We start from the raw sequence: 12,093 nt of genomic DNA on the forward strand, positions 1-12,093 counted from the left end.
CTGCCTTGCGGCGGGCGCTGGGCGCCGGGCGCGCGGTCCTGCGAGGAGACGTGGCAGAGTGCGGCGCGCCAGCGCCGGACCGGAAAGCAGGGGAAGTGGCTGAGGCGGGAGGGCTCCGAGCCATGGCGGCCACGACGGCGGGCGTGGGGCGCTGGGAGGTGGTGAAGAAGGGCCGGCGGCCTGGGGCCGGCGCCGGCGGCCGAGGCGGCGGCGGGAACCGCCGGGCGCTCGGGGAAGCAAATGGAGTGTGGAAATACGACCTGACCCGTGAGTACCCACCCTGCCTGGCGCCTACCCCGGGCCTGTCCGGCAGGGTCGCAGCGAGCCGCTCCCAGAACCTGGGCGCGAGCTCGCAGGCACATCCCGGAGCGCCACCCTTGCGTTGTCTCTTTGGAGCCTCAAGGGAGGCGGACAGCTCCAGAGAAGGTTGCGGTCCTTACCTCCCAGATGAGTAAACTGAGGCCCAGTGAAGTTGTACACCCTGTCCAGGGTCATGTGTCAGAGGGGCCAGGATTCCGGTCCTCAGACTCTCAGTTCACTGCACACACTCTCCCAGCTGCCCAGGGACCTAGCCGGCCTCCCTGGGCAGGTGTCTGAGCTGGGAAGAGGCACCCTGGATCATTATACACAGTGCCCCCTCTTTAAGTAACCAGCAGGTCATGGAGGAAGGGACAGGAGGCCAAGCAGTGGGAGAAATGACTGCCACACACTCAACACTCACCAGAAATTATAAGTGACACCTGGTTCTTCCACTGAGGAGTGGAGAAAGATTGCCACTTGTTGATTATAGAGTTGTCATGTCGGAACCAAGAGGCGTTAGGGTAGGATCAAGATGGAAAAAGCCTGTCTTTCCAGACTAGTAGCCACTCACTGAATAAGGCAAACCTCTATATCCAGCCTCTCTGCCTGTTCCTACATACTCTGATTTGTCTAATAAAGAACTGCCCCATCTTTATGAAAGAGCCTATAGACTCAAGAGCTGTAACGAAAGAAACTACCAGGAGAACACCCTGCCCTGCTCTTTAAGCAGCCCAAGAGGAAGGGGCTTTGAGACAGGCTCTTCCCTGGAGATTAATTAGGTGGCAGTGTGGGGAAAGGGACCACTGATAGGTGAGGCCTTGGGGACTCAAGGGTGGCCTGCCTTTCTCTACCTATCTTCACCTCAGCTCCAATCCAGACCACAAGCACCCTTTATGAGCGGGGCTTTGAGAATATCATGAAGCGGCAGAATAAGGAGCAGGTCCCACCCCCTGCTGTGGAGCCTAAGAAACCAGGGAACAAGAAGCAGCCAAAGAAGGTGGCAACTCTTCCCAACCAAAACCAGAAGCAGGGCCGCTTCCGCAGCCTGGAGGAAGCACTGAAAGCTGTGAGTGTGCCTAGACACGACACGCAGAAAGAACGGGGGCTTGAGATGTAGTCAAGATGAGAGGAGGAGGTGGATGGACAGCTGAGATCCTATGAAATTAGAACACTTAAGGGTTGAGAGCAGGAGTTCAGGAGAAGATGGAAACCCCGGGGGAACAGCATGCCTGCAGTTAGAATAGAGAGGAAATGGAAACTTTATAGGGAAGCATGGATTGGTAAGAGGAAAGCCTTGAAGACCCAGGAACACCAGGGAGGAGATGGAGAAACTGGTTATGATTCTCTGTCCTGTGGAAATACTGATCTTTCATTTTCTATCTTGTCCTCTGTTTTCCTTTTTTTTTTCTTTTTTTTTTTTTTTTTTTTTGAGATAGAATCTCCCTCTGTCACCCAGGCTGGAGTGCAGTGGCGTGATCTCAGCTCACTGCAACCTCTGTCTCCTGCCTCAGCCTCCCAAGTAGCTGGGATTACAGGTGCGTGCCACCACGCCTGGCTAATTTTTATATTTTTAGTAGAGACGGGGTTTCACTGTGTTGGCCAGGCTGGTCTCGAACTCCTGACCTTAGGTGATCCGCCCACCTTGGCCTCCCAAAGTGCTGGGATTACAGGCATGAGTCACTGCGCCTGGCCCTCTGTTTTCCTCTTAAACATGTGGAGAGCCTGAGAGGATAGGGCCTTGAGATCAGCATTTTCAGCTGTCCTGTTCCATACTTAAAGATGTGGGTGCAGCAGAATTGCAGCATTCCATGTTCTTATGCTTAAAAACGGAAACCCTTCTTCCTGCTGCCACCTAGTTCAACCATTTTCCCACCCCTACCCCAGTTCTTTACTCCCTCACTCACAACTCGCCATGGTGGGGGGTTGGGGGATTGTCCCTGGCAGCTGGATGTGGCAGCCCTGCAGAAGGAACTGGATAAGAGCCAGAGCGTGTTCTCTGGAAACCCATCCATATGGTTGAAGGACCTGGCCAGCTATCTCAACTACAAGCTACAGGCTCCTCTAAGTGAACCCACGCTGAGCCAGCATACTCATGGTAAGTCCTTCCAGCTTCCTCAAGCTCAGACAAGTTCAAAGAAATTCAAAAAGGGTGGTATAACAGATCCCAGTGCCCCCCACTGTCTTGATTTCCATGGGTGTTTGGGCTGGTCTCAAATCATCGTGACTGTGAATGTTTCTGGGCCTCGTACTGTGATCCTCCCTCAGGGTCTCCTCAGAGGAAGGATCCCAACCTCAGTGCAGGGGCCTTTGCCTCCACTCACCATTCTCAGGGAGAGCACCACAGTTGTCAGAGCTGATGGGTGTCTGGTCCTAGCACTCACGTTGAGGCCTATGGGCCTTAGATTATCCCTACAGCCTGGTGAGCCGGGAGCTGCGTGGGATCATCCGAGGGCTGCTGGTGAAGGCAGCAGGGTCTCTGGAGCTCTTTTTTGACCACTGTCTGTTCACCATGCTGCAAGAGCTGGATAAGACACCAGGTGAGAGGGGCACGGGAGGGATGACCATCTTGGGAGCCTCCTCCTTTTTTTCCTGCTTTCAGTACCACTCAGTGGTTCTGTTTCCAGTAGGGAAATGTGCTAACGTTGACACTGTTTTTGGAAAGGGTGGAGGAAGTTAGGAGTCAGTGGACCTGGGGCCTGGGCTCACCGCTGACAAATGGGAGATTTCAGGTTTGGGATGCCAAGTAATGTGAGTAGGTGTGAGAATGTGTATCTCTCCAGGGGAGTCACTGCATGGTTACCGCATCTGTATCCAGGCCATCCTGCAAGACAAGCCCAAGATTGCCACTGCAAACCTAGGCAAGGTGAGCTCTCAGTGGTGGTGGGGACACCAGGAAGCTAGGACTGGGGAGGCTGGGCAGAATCTACATTGTTGGACTCAGGTTTGGGATAGTGGAAGACCTATAAGCCTGGTAATAATAGGTAATACTATTAGCACTTACTGTGTGTCTGCTCTGGAAACATAGGAGCCAGATACTGCTATTATTTCCCATTTTTATAAATGAAAAGATTGAGCCACAGAGGAGTTCAGTAACTTTCCTAGGCTCAGTCATCCAGCAAATGGCAGAGTATGGGTGAAGCCCACAAACAATCCCTGCACCACGTGGTCATAGTGCTCCACTCTTGCTTGGCCTGTCCTCCCTCTTCCAGTTGACATCTCCCTTCCCACCTGTCTTTGGGGGTGCTCCTGGTGTTTTGTCCTATCCCAATCTGCCTTCCCTACCGGTCTCCTCAGTTCCTGGAACTACTGAGGTCCCACCAGAGCCGACCAGCCAAGTGTCTGACCATCATGTGGGCCCTGGGTCAAGCGGGTTTTGCCAACCTCACCGAGGGACTGAAAGGTAACAGGGAAATAGGGAAGAAAGAGGGAGGGTTTCAGAACCAGAAAACTCCTCTTTGATGCCCCCAATAGGTGCAAGGCTGAGGCTTCCCTCTTGACCTTCACCTCCACAGTGTGGCTGGGGATCATGCTGCCTGTGCTGGGCATCAAGTCTCTGTCTCCGTTTGCCATCACGTACCTGGATCGGCTGCTCCTGTGAGTAATGGAAGGGCAGCAAGGGGAAGGCTCAGGGTGTCCCAAATGGCTGTTTTAGCAAAATGGGAGGCTGTGATCTTGGTCTCCAGGGATATGAGGAAAATCAGGACCAGCTTCTCCCACCACCTTAGAATGTGATGGTGAGGAAGGAAGAAGAGGGAGCTATTAAGGGCTGGCAGATGGGGTAGAGTTTATACCCTTTTTCCTAGATGTTGGCTTGGCTGGGGTCATGACCAAAACAGCTGGCATGGGTGGTGGTGTCCAGCGAACCTGTTTCTTCATCCCCACAGGATGCATCCCAACCTTACCAAGGGCTTCGGCATGATTGGCCCCAAGGACTTCTTCCCACTTCTGGACTTTGCCTATATGCCGAACAACTCCCTGACACCCAGGTAGGACTGCTCTGGGGCACACCTGCTGTGAAGGGACCCCAGCACCAGAACCACGTTACATTTTCCCATCCTTTCTTCCCCAGCCATCCTGGATCTGAGATTTGCAACCTAGAAGTTCAAGAGTAGGTTTCAAGGGAACAGTGATACCTTGAAATTATATGGACCCTTGAGTGTGATTGGCATATGGGCATTTTCTTAGGGATAGGGTCCATGGCTTTCAACAGATTTCCAAGGAGTCTCTTGGGTAAAAAGATTCAGAGCCATTGCAAGGTCCTCAGTGGCTATTCCCCCCAGGCAGGCATGGGCTCTGAAGCAAGCAAAAGGTTCACATCATACAGCTCCATTTATAGCTTATGCCTGGCTTTCCTCCCCACCCCACCCAGCCTGCAGGAGCAGCTATGTCAGCTCTACCCCCGACTGAAGGTGCTGGCATTTGGAGCAAAGCCGGATTCCACCCTGCATACCTACTTCCCTTCTTTCCTGTCCAGAGCCACCCCTAGCTGTCCCCCTGAGATGAAGAAAGAGGTGAGGACATGGTGGGAGGCTTCTCCTTCCCCAGGGGTCAACTGCAGCGGTCCCTACCTGCTGACAAAGGCCTTGCCTTCACAGAGCCCATTCTGAGGCTTTTCCTTAGCTCCCTGTTGACAGCTGCCTGCCCCGCTCACTCGAGCTTCACCCTCAGAAGATGGATCCCAAGGGACAGCACATTCAGGTCTGGGTGGTTTCTGATGCCCGTCACTTGCAGATGAGTGATCTTTGAGCTCAAAGCTCTAGCTCAGGAGCCCCAACCTCCCGCTTTACAGCCTCTCAGAGAGCTTTCTGGAGTCTTGACACTGTTTCTCCACCCCTTAGGGTGAATGTGCGGCCTGAGTGGCCTCACTTAACGGGAAGGGGATCACCTCTTAGCACTCTCCCCCTCCGCCAGCCCCATGCCCCCAGCAGCCTCTCCCTCTGTCCCGCTGTGCAGCTCCTGAGCAGTCTGACCGAGTGCCTGACAGTGGACCCCCTCAGCGCCAGCGTCTGGAGGCAGCTGTACCCTAAGCACCTGTCACAGTCCAGGCAGGTGGGGTGGGGGGCCAGCCTCTCCCTGTGCTAGAAGCAGAAGGGGAGCCTGGGTCACTGTCCCATGGCCTGACACCTCTCAGGCTGAGTGGGAACATTGCTGAAGCAACCTCTAGGAAGCTGCTGCTCTGTGGGTGGTAGGTGGAGGGTCTTTCAGCCTGAAGGAGCCAGGGCTAATGGAGGACTGGAGGATGGGCAAGGCCGCACGAGCCACCTGATGGAGGGGTTGTGCTTTCCCCACAGCCTGCTGCTGGAGCACTTGCTCAGCTCCTGGGAGCAGATTCCCAAGAAGGTGAGGAGCTGGGAGGACGTGGCAGGTTGAGCCCTGTCTGGATTCTGGGTTCTGAGTAGGGGCTCCTCAGCCACTGTCCCTTCCCTGAGAAGGGACCCTGTTGGCATGGAAAATGAAGCAGGATGGAAGCTCTGGATTCCCTCACAGGCCAGACCTTTCTTGTCCATAGGTACAGAAGTCTTTGCAAGAAATCATTCAGTCCCTCAAGCTTACCAACCAGGAGCTGCTGAGGAAGGGCAGCGGTAACAACCAGGATGTCGTCACCTGTGACATGGCCTGCAAGGTGCTGGCACCCGGCCCTCTCCAGCCCACACGCTATCTTACATCTCTGTCTCGGCACACCCGGGTTGGGCCTGTATCACATTCCTGCCCCACCTGTCTGTGGAGCCCCCCACTGCCTCCAGGGTAATGTGAAGGCTTGACGCTCTTCCAGGAAGGCCTGGCTTGAGGTCTGCCCTCAGAGGCAAAGACCAGCCCCTCTCGCTTCTACAACTGTCTCCTGCTCCCCTCCCACCAGGGCCTGTTGCAGCAGGCTCAGGGTCCTCGGCTGCCCTGGACGCGGCTCCTCCTATTGCTGCTGGTCTTCACTGTAGGCTTCCTGTGCCATGACATCCGGTCACACAGCTCCTTCCAGGGTAAGCAGCAATGGGCAAGTGAGGATGGCATGGGAGGAGCACAGAGCTATGTGTAGCACCCCCCCACCCCCCACCACCACAGCACACATCTTTGTCCTCACGAGTTCTCAATCCTGCAGAGTAAACATTTTACAGACAGATTTTTCTATCCTCAGATAGGACACTACCATTTCAGATTAGACTAGGACTTTGCAGTATAGAAGTGATTGCATATTCATGGTATCATTTGAGTAGGTGTTACCTCCTTTTAACTCCTGAGGAAATGGTCTCAGAAAGATGTAGCAATTAGCTTTAGGTCACAGCTAGTAAGTAGAAGGGCAGACCCTCAACCTGAGGCTTCCTGAAGCCTGAGCCCAGGCTCCACCCGGCAGCTGCATTCCTGCACACCTGGCCCAGCAGGAGAAGGACAACTCTGCATGCCTTCCTCCACAGCAGGCTGGAGCTGGCTCTGTGGCCCTGTGAGCACACAAAGCTCTGCCCAGCACCTCGCTGTGCCTGCTCTAGGCCCTATAGTGTCTGTCTCCCCAGTCCCTGCCCCTCTCATCTCCTGGCTCACCAGAGGCCCCCTTTACTCAGCCTCCCTTACTGGCCGGTTGCTTCGAACATCTGGTTTCTTACCTGCTAGCCAACAAGCGTGTGCCAAGCTCTACTCCTACAGTCTGCAAGGCTACAGGTGAGCTCCTCCCAGGGAGGGGAGAGGAGAGGCAGGAGAGAGAAGGCCTGGGTGTCAGGGAGGTGACAGTGGGAAGCACTCGTGATTCTCCTTTCCCACGGCCTCCATTTCCCCAGCTGTTTCTTGGGAGCTAAGCGGGCCTGAGGAGACTCAGCCCTCTTCCCCTACTTCCATCTTCCACAGCTGGCTGGAGGAGACACTGCCTGTTTGGGGCTCTCACCTGCTCACCGTGGTGCGGCCCAGCTTGCAGCTGGCCTGGGCTCACACCAATGCCACAGTCAGCTTCTTTTCTGCCCACTGTGCCTCTCACCTTGCCTGGTTTGGTGACAGCCTCACCAGCCTCTCTCAGAGGGTAAGTCAGAGACAGGGAGTCACATAAGGGGCTGGTTTTCCCAGGAGCAGCATTGTGTGGCCTGAGTCTTTAGATCCAGGATGCAGTTCCCTGGATACTCTGACCCCGTCCATTCTTCATGGTCCAGCTACAGATCCAGCTCCCTGATTCCCTGAATCAGCTGCTCCGCTATCTGAGAGAGCTGCCCCTGCTTTTCTACCAGAATGTGTTGCTGCCATTGTGGCACCTCTTGCTTGAGGCCCTGGCCAGCGCCCAGGAGCACTGCCATGAGGCATGCAGGTGAGACCTTTGCCCAGGGCTCCAGCAGGATCCCCAGCAGCCCCATTCCCGGGCCCCAGGGACAAGCCATCTCTGACCAGTCTCCCACACTGTCCTGCCCCTCGCTCCCATCCCTGACCACCCTGGGATGAGGGTTGTGGATCTTAAGTTTTCAGCCCCGAGAGTTGACACAGCTACACACGTGCATACTCAAAAATGTTCCACTTTCTTTCCAGAGGTGAGGTGACGTGGGACTGCATGAAGACACAGCTCAGTGAGGCTGTCCACTGGATCTGGCTCTGCCTACAGGACATTACAGTGGCTTTCTTGGACTGGGCACTTGCCCTGATATCCCAGCAGTAGGCTCTGCCTCCCTGGCCACTGATTTCTCCGTGGGCAAACCATCCAAGACTGCAGCGGGTAGAAGGTGGCAGTTCTTCATGGGAGTCCTTTTAACTTGGTGCCTGAGTTCTCTCCTAGGCAAGTGGCCAGTTGCCTCCACCTCAGTTCTTCTATCTTTGGTGGGGACAGGGCCCAGCGGCATCTCAGCCTCCTACCCACAATTCCACTGAACACTTTCTGGACTTACTGCACATGGCCCCCAGCCTCCATCCTTGTGATGGTAGCCTCTCACAACTCCATCCTTGCCCTCTGCCTTCCACTTCCTTCCATCTCATTTCTAAACCCCAAATAGCTCGTCTCTAAAAAGACAGAACTCCCAGCAGGTGGCTTCTGTGTTCTTCTGACAAATGATTCCTGCTTCTCCAGACTTTAGCAGCCTCCTGTTCCCATTCTTGGTCACAGCTCTAGCCACAGCAGAAGGAAAGGGGCTTCCAGAAGAATATAGCACCGCATTGGGAAACAGCAGCCTCACCTCAACCTGAAGCCTGGGTGTGGCTGTCAGTGGACATGAGGGGCTGGATGGAAATGCCTCTCACTTCAAAATGCCCAACCTGCCCCAAATGCCTCTAAGCCCCTCCCTGTCTCCTCCTTCATAGTCCTACTTCTTCCAACTTTCCATTCCCCATCATGCTGGGGGACTCTGTCACAAGGCTCAGCTTCTCTCCACTGTCCATCCCTCCTATCATCTGTCTGGAGAGCAGAGCCCAGGTAGTTGTGTTGCCCAGGGAACCCTCTATCAACCTGAGACAGGACTCAGCATATGGTTATTGGGTATGCCTACCAGGTGGAATAAAGGACACAGGTTTGATTTCTAGCATTCCTGTCTGCATCCTCATACAGAAATTCCCCTAGTTATTGTTCAGAATAACAAAATCTTGGGCCCTTGCCCTCCTGAAGACTGTAGCCATGGCTATAATTAAGCTCCTGGTGGGGGAAGGCCACATCCATGGTTCTAAAGTTGACCTGGTGAGTGTTGTAAACACTTCTCTTGCTACGCTAATTATACTGTCTGACTTGTCACTGATTCATATCCCAGATTTGCCTTGATAGTTTTATGCTTGGAAAAACGGGGCCATCTCTTAGGGGAATTCTTGGCCAGTGACCAGGAGATGTCCTTTCCTTGCCAGGACCTTCATTTTATAGAGCAGTGAGTGAAAGATTCAGAACTCCAAGAGACACATGAGTCCAAGGGTTCTCACCAAAGCCCCTTTTATTTTGACTTGAGACTATAAGGAGTTAGATAACTCTGCTGATTTCTTAGTTCTCAGATGTGTTTTTTTGAATGTTTCAAGTCAGTAATACTAGAGAGAAGTTAGATAACTGCTGGTTTCTTAGTTCTCAGTTTGGTTTCCTTGAATGTTTCAAGTCAGCAGTACTAGAGATACGCTCTAGCAGCTCTCAAAGGCAGATTCAGCTTCCCTTATAAACTCCCATGATGCTCAGCAGGTATAATGGCCAGTTACCACTTCCCTTCTCACATGGTGCCCTGAGACACTTCTCTTTTTCAGTGGTTCGAATATAAAGTAGCAGATGTAGGAAAATATCGACCCAAAGTGAGGTCATGAATACAACAGCATCTCATGTTTGCTACCTTTCCTCTGGAATTAGTCCACAAGCAGACCCCTTGCTCTCCTAGTGGCAATTAACCATGACCATCTTCCCGGAGAAGATGAACTACCTGGCAAAGGGCCAAGGTTTTGGGACTGCTGGGCAGGAGAACTGGCCTGTGTTCAAGGCAAGTTGGAGAAAGGTGGCAGTTGTGAGAATGGGTCGGCAATGGCAGAGGGAGGACAAGTTCGGTGATAACTTCGAGAAGTCCAAGGCTGCATCCAGCGAACCAAGGATGCCACAGTGCTATGTTGGCTTGTAATGTGTGACTATATTTACCTTGCTGGGTTCATTTAACTTCTGACACCAAAATCCTGGGGAGCAACATTTTTCATCAACTTAGATTAATTGCTGTCTCCACCTCTTAGAGGAACACTGACAGCTTAAGCTTAATTGACTTTATTCGATAGATAAAGTTTTTTGACCCAGTGTTGAAATTGTCTGAAATTTTTCCTGTGTGGAGAACTAGTCCAACACTGCACCTGCTCTGCGTTAAAGCAAAACCAGATGTCCAGACGTTTCATTTTTGCAGAGCTGTCAACAAACAGGAGTCCAAGCGGAGCCAGTAAATTGAACCAGCGTGGGCTAGCAGAGTGTATGACAGTGATGCTGACGGGTGGGGCAGTCACACTGTAACTATTGCTGTTACTGGAAGAACCGAAAGGAGCTGACACCTCAGTCACATCTGGACAGTAACTTCAAACAGCTGAAGGTCAACCGATAACACACCATAAAGCTGAAGGGCAGTTTTGAGTATGGTTACCTCTTACTAACTTTATTAGCAGTTCTTTTTTTTTTTTTTTTTTTTTTTTTGAGATGGAGTCTGGCTCTCTCTCCCAGGCTGGAGGGCAGTGGCATAATCTCAGCTCACTGCAAGCTCCGCCTCCCAGGTTCATGCCATTCTCCTGCCTCAGCCTCCCGAGTAGCTGGGACTACAGGTGCACGCCGCCATGCCCGGCTAATTTTTTGTATTTTTAGTAGAGACGGGGTTTCACCATGTTAGCCAGGATGGTCTCGATCTCCTGACCTCGTGATCCTCCTGCCTCGGCCTCCCAAAGTGCTGGGATTACAGGCGTGAGCCACTGCGCCCAGCGTATTAGCAGTTCTTTCGTGGACTTGAAAATAATATGCATACCTCACTATGAAACTTCCTTTTGTTTTCCTAAGCCTCCAGCAGATTTCTGGATTCCTCTGGTTATTTGTGTCCAATCCACACTTCAGTTTTAGAGCAGGGCAGCTTGATGGGTAGCCTGACTTACTACAATGGATAATGTTACTAGGCAGATAGTGTTGCTGAGCTCATGCCTGCTATGTTGCCAGTCCATTCACAAAATGCCACCACCATAGACAGGGTGGATTGTTTCCCACAGAGCCAGGCATGCCTGCCCTACCCTATTTCAGAATGACCCAGTGTCAATTACACAGGCATTTGTTTTGTTTTAAAGAGACAGGGTCTTTCCCTGTTGCCCAGGCTGGAGTGAAGTGGTTCGTGATCACAGCTCACCGCAGCCTCAAACTCCTGGGCTCAATGATCCTCACACCACAGCCTCCCGAGTATTTGGGACTACAGGTGCATGCCATCATTCCCGGCTACATTTTTTAAAATTTTTTGTAAAGATGGCCTCTCACTATGTTGCCTAGGCTGGTCCCACTGATTATAGGTTCATTGATTGATATAATCAGTAAACTCCAGGTCTCTAGTGATCCTCCACCTCGGGTTCCCAAAGTGTTGGGATATTACAGGCATGAGCCACCATGCCCAGCCCTACACAGACATTTCAGTAGTTCAGTGATCTCTGAGCATTTTGCTGTCTTACTTCACCTAAAGGAGTTTGAATTTAAGTGGACACTTAGAGTGATCTAAGTTGTTGAGGGGAGAAAGGGCTTTGCTTTTCCCTATGAGGGGCTTGCTTTTCCCTATGTGCCCTTTTTATACTGGACAGTTTTGACACTCTACTTGAGGTATAAGAAGGAATTTGGAGGGAGTGTCCACTGTTCAGGGTATGAGTGAATATTTAGTAAATATTGTCTATTCTGCCTATTAATACAAATGTTGACTTTGAATGTGTTGTTGGATGTGCCTTGATGTAACTTTTTCTGTGTTAGTGCATCGCTTACTAATTTTTGAGTAGACTTTTTGCTTGTTTGTTTGAGACAGAGTTTTGCTCTTGTTCCCCAGGCTGGAGTGCAATGGCACAATCTCGGCTCACTGCAACCTCCGCTTCCCAGGTTCAAGTGATTCTCTAGCCTCAGCCTCCCAAGTAGCTGGAGCTACAGGTGCCTGCCACCATGCCCAGCTAAATTTTTTGTATTTTTAGTGGAGGGGCGGTTTCACCATGTTGGCCAGGCTGGTCTCAAACTCCTGACCTCAGGTGATCCACCCGCCTCACCCTCTCAAAGTGCTGGGATTACAGGTGTGAGCCACCATGACCGGCCTGAATAGACTGTTTTTAAAGCAGTTTTAGGTTCACATCAAAATTGAGTGTTTCCATGTATTTCCTCCCCAACCCGCCCCCACCCCCACA

The 12,093-nt window shown here is 52.3% G+C and overlaps 1 protein-coding gene across 2 annotated transcripts; it reads left to right on the forward strand.

Annotated features, from left to right (window-relative positions):
* The first annotated feature begins 17 nt into the window (after positions 1 to 17).
* Positions 18 to 8,775, forward strand: TMEM214 (transmembrane protein 214). 2 transcript variants are annotated; one of them, XM_017876898.1, is made up of 18 exons: positions 18 to 267; positions 1,167 to 1,366; positions 2,245 to 2,395; positions 2,703 to 2,837; positions 3,081 to 3,163; positions 3,595 to 3,700; positions 3,813 to 3,894; positions 4,185 to 4,286; positions 4,670 to 4,811; positions 4,921 to 4,998; positions 5,254 to 5,345; positions 5,592 to 5,640; positions 5,810 to 5,923; positions 6,158 to 6,275; positions 6,852 to 6,948; positions 7,132 to 7,300; positions 7,428 to 7,579; positions 7,795 to 8,775. In XM_017876898.1, exons 1-18 carry the CDS (start codon positions 123 to 125, stop codon positions 7,919 to 7,921), a joined length of 2,142 nt encoding a protein of 713 aa, XP_017732387.1. In that variant the 5' UTR covers positions 18 to 122; the 3' UTR covers positions 7,922 to 8,775. The 2 variants fall into 2 exon arrangements, with proteins under 2 accessions (XP_017732387.1, XP_017732388.1); XM_017876899.1 differs by lacking the exon at positions 4,921 to 4,998.
* The last annotated feature ends 3,318 nt before the right edge of the window (positions 8,776 to 12,093 follow it).

Source organism: Rhinopithecus bieti, unplaced genomic scaffold (genome assembly GCF_001698545.2).
Source record: "Rhinopithecus bieti isolate Rb0 unplaced genomic scaffold, ASM169854v2 scaffold_7681, whole genome shotgun sequence".
NCBI classification, from domain to species: Eukaryota; Metazoa; Chordata; class Mammalia; order Primates; family Cercopithecidae; genus Rhinopithecus; species Rhinopithecus bieti.

Excerpts from the sequence above, each read along its gene's own strand:
- TMEM214 (XM_017876898.1), top strand. The coding sequence starts at position 123 with ATGGCGGCCACGACGGCGGGCGTGGGGCGCTGGGAGGTGGTGAAGAAG. Across the intron at positions 2,396-2,702 it reads GCTGAGCCAGCATACTCATG|ATTATCCCTACAGCCTGGTG; the intron begins GTAAGTCCTTCC and ends TATGGGCCTTAG. Across the intron at positions 7,580-7,794 it reads CACTGCCATGAGGCATGCAG|AGGTGAGGTGACGTGGGACT; the intron begins GTGAGACCTTTG and ends CTTTCTTTCCAG.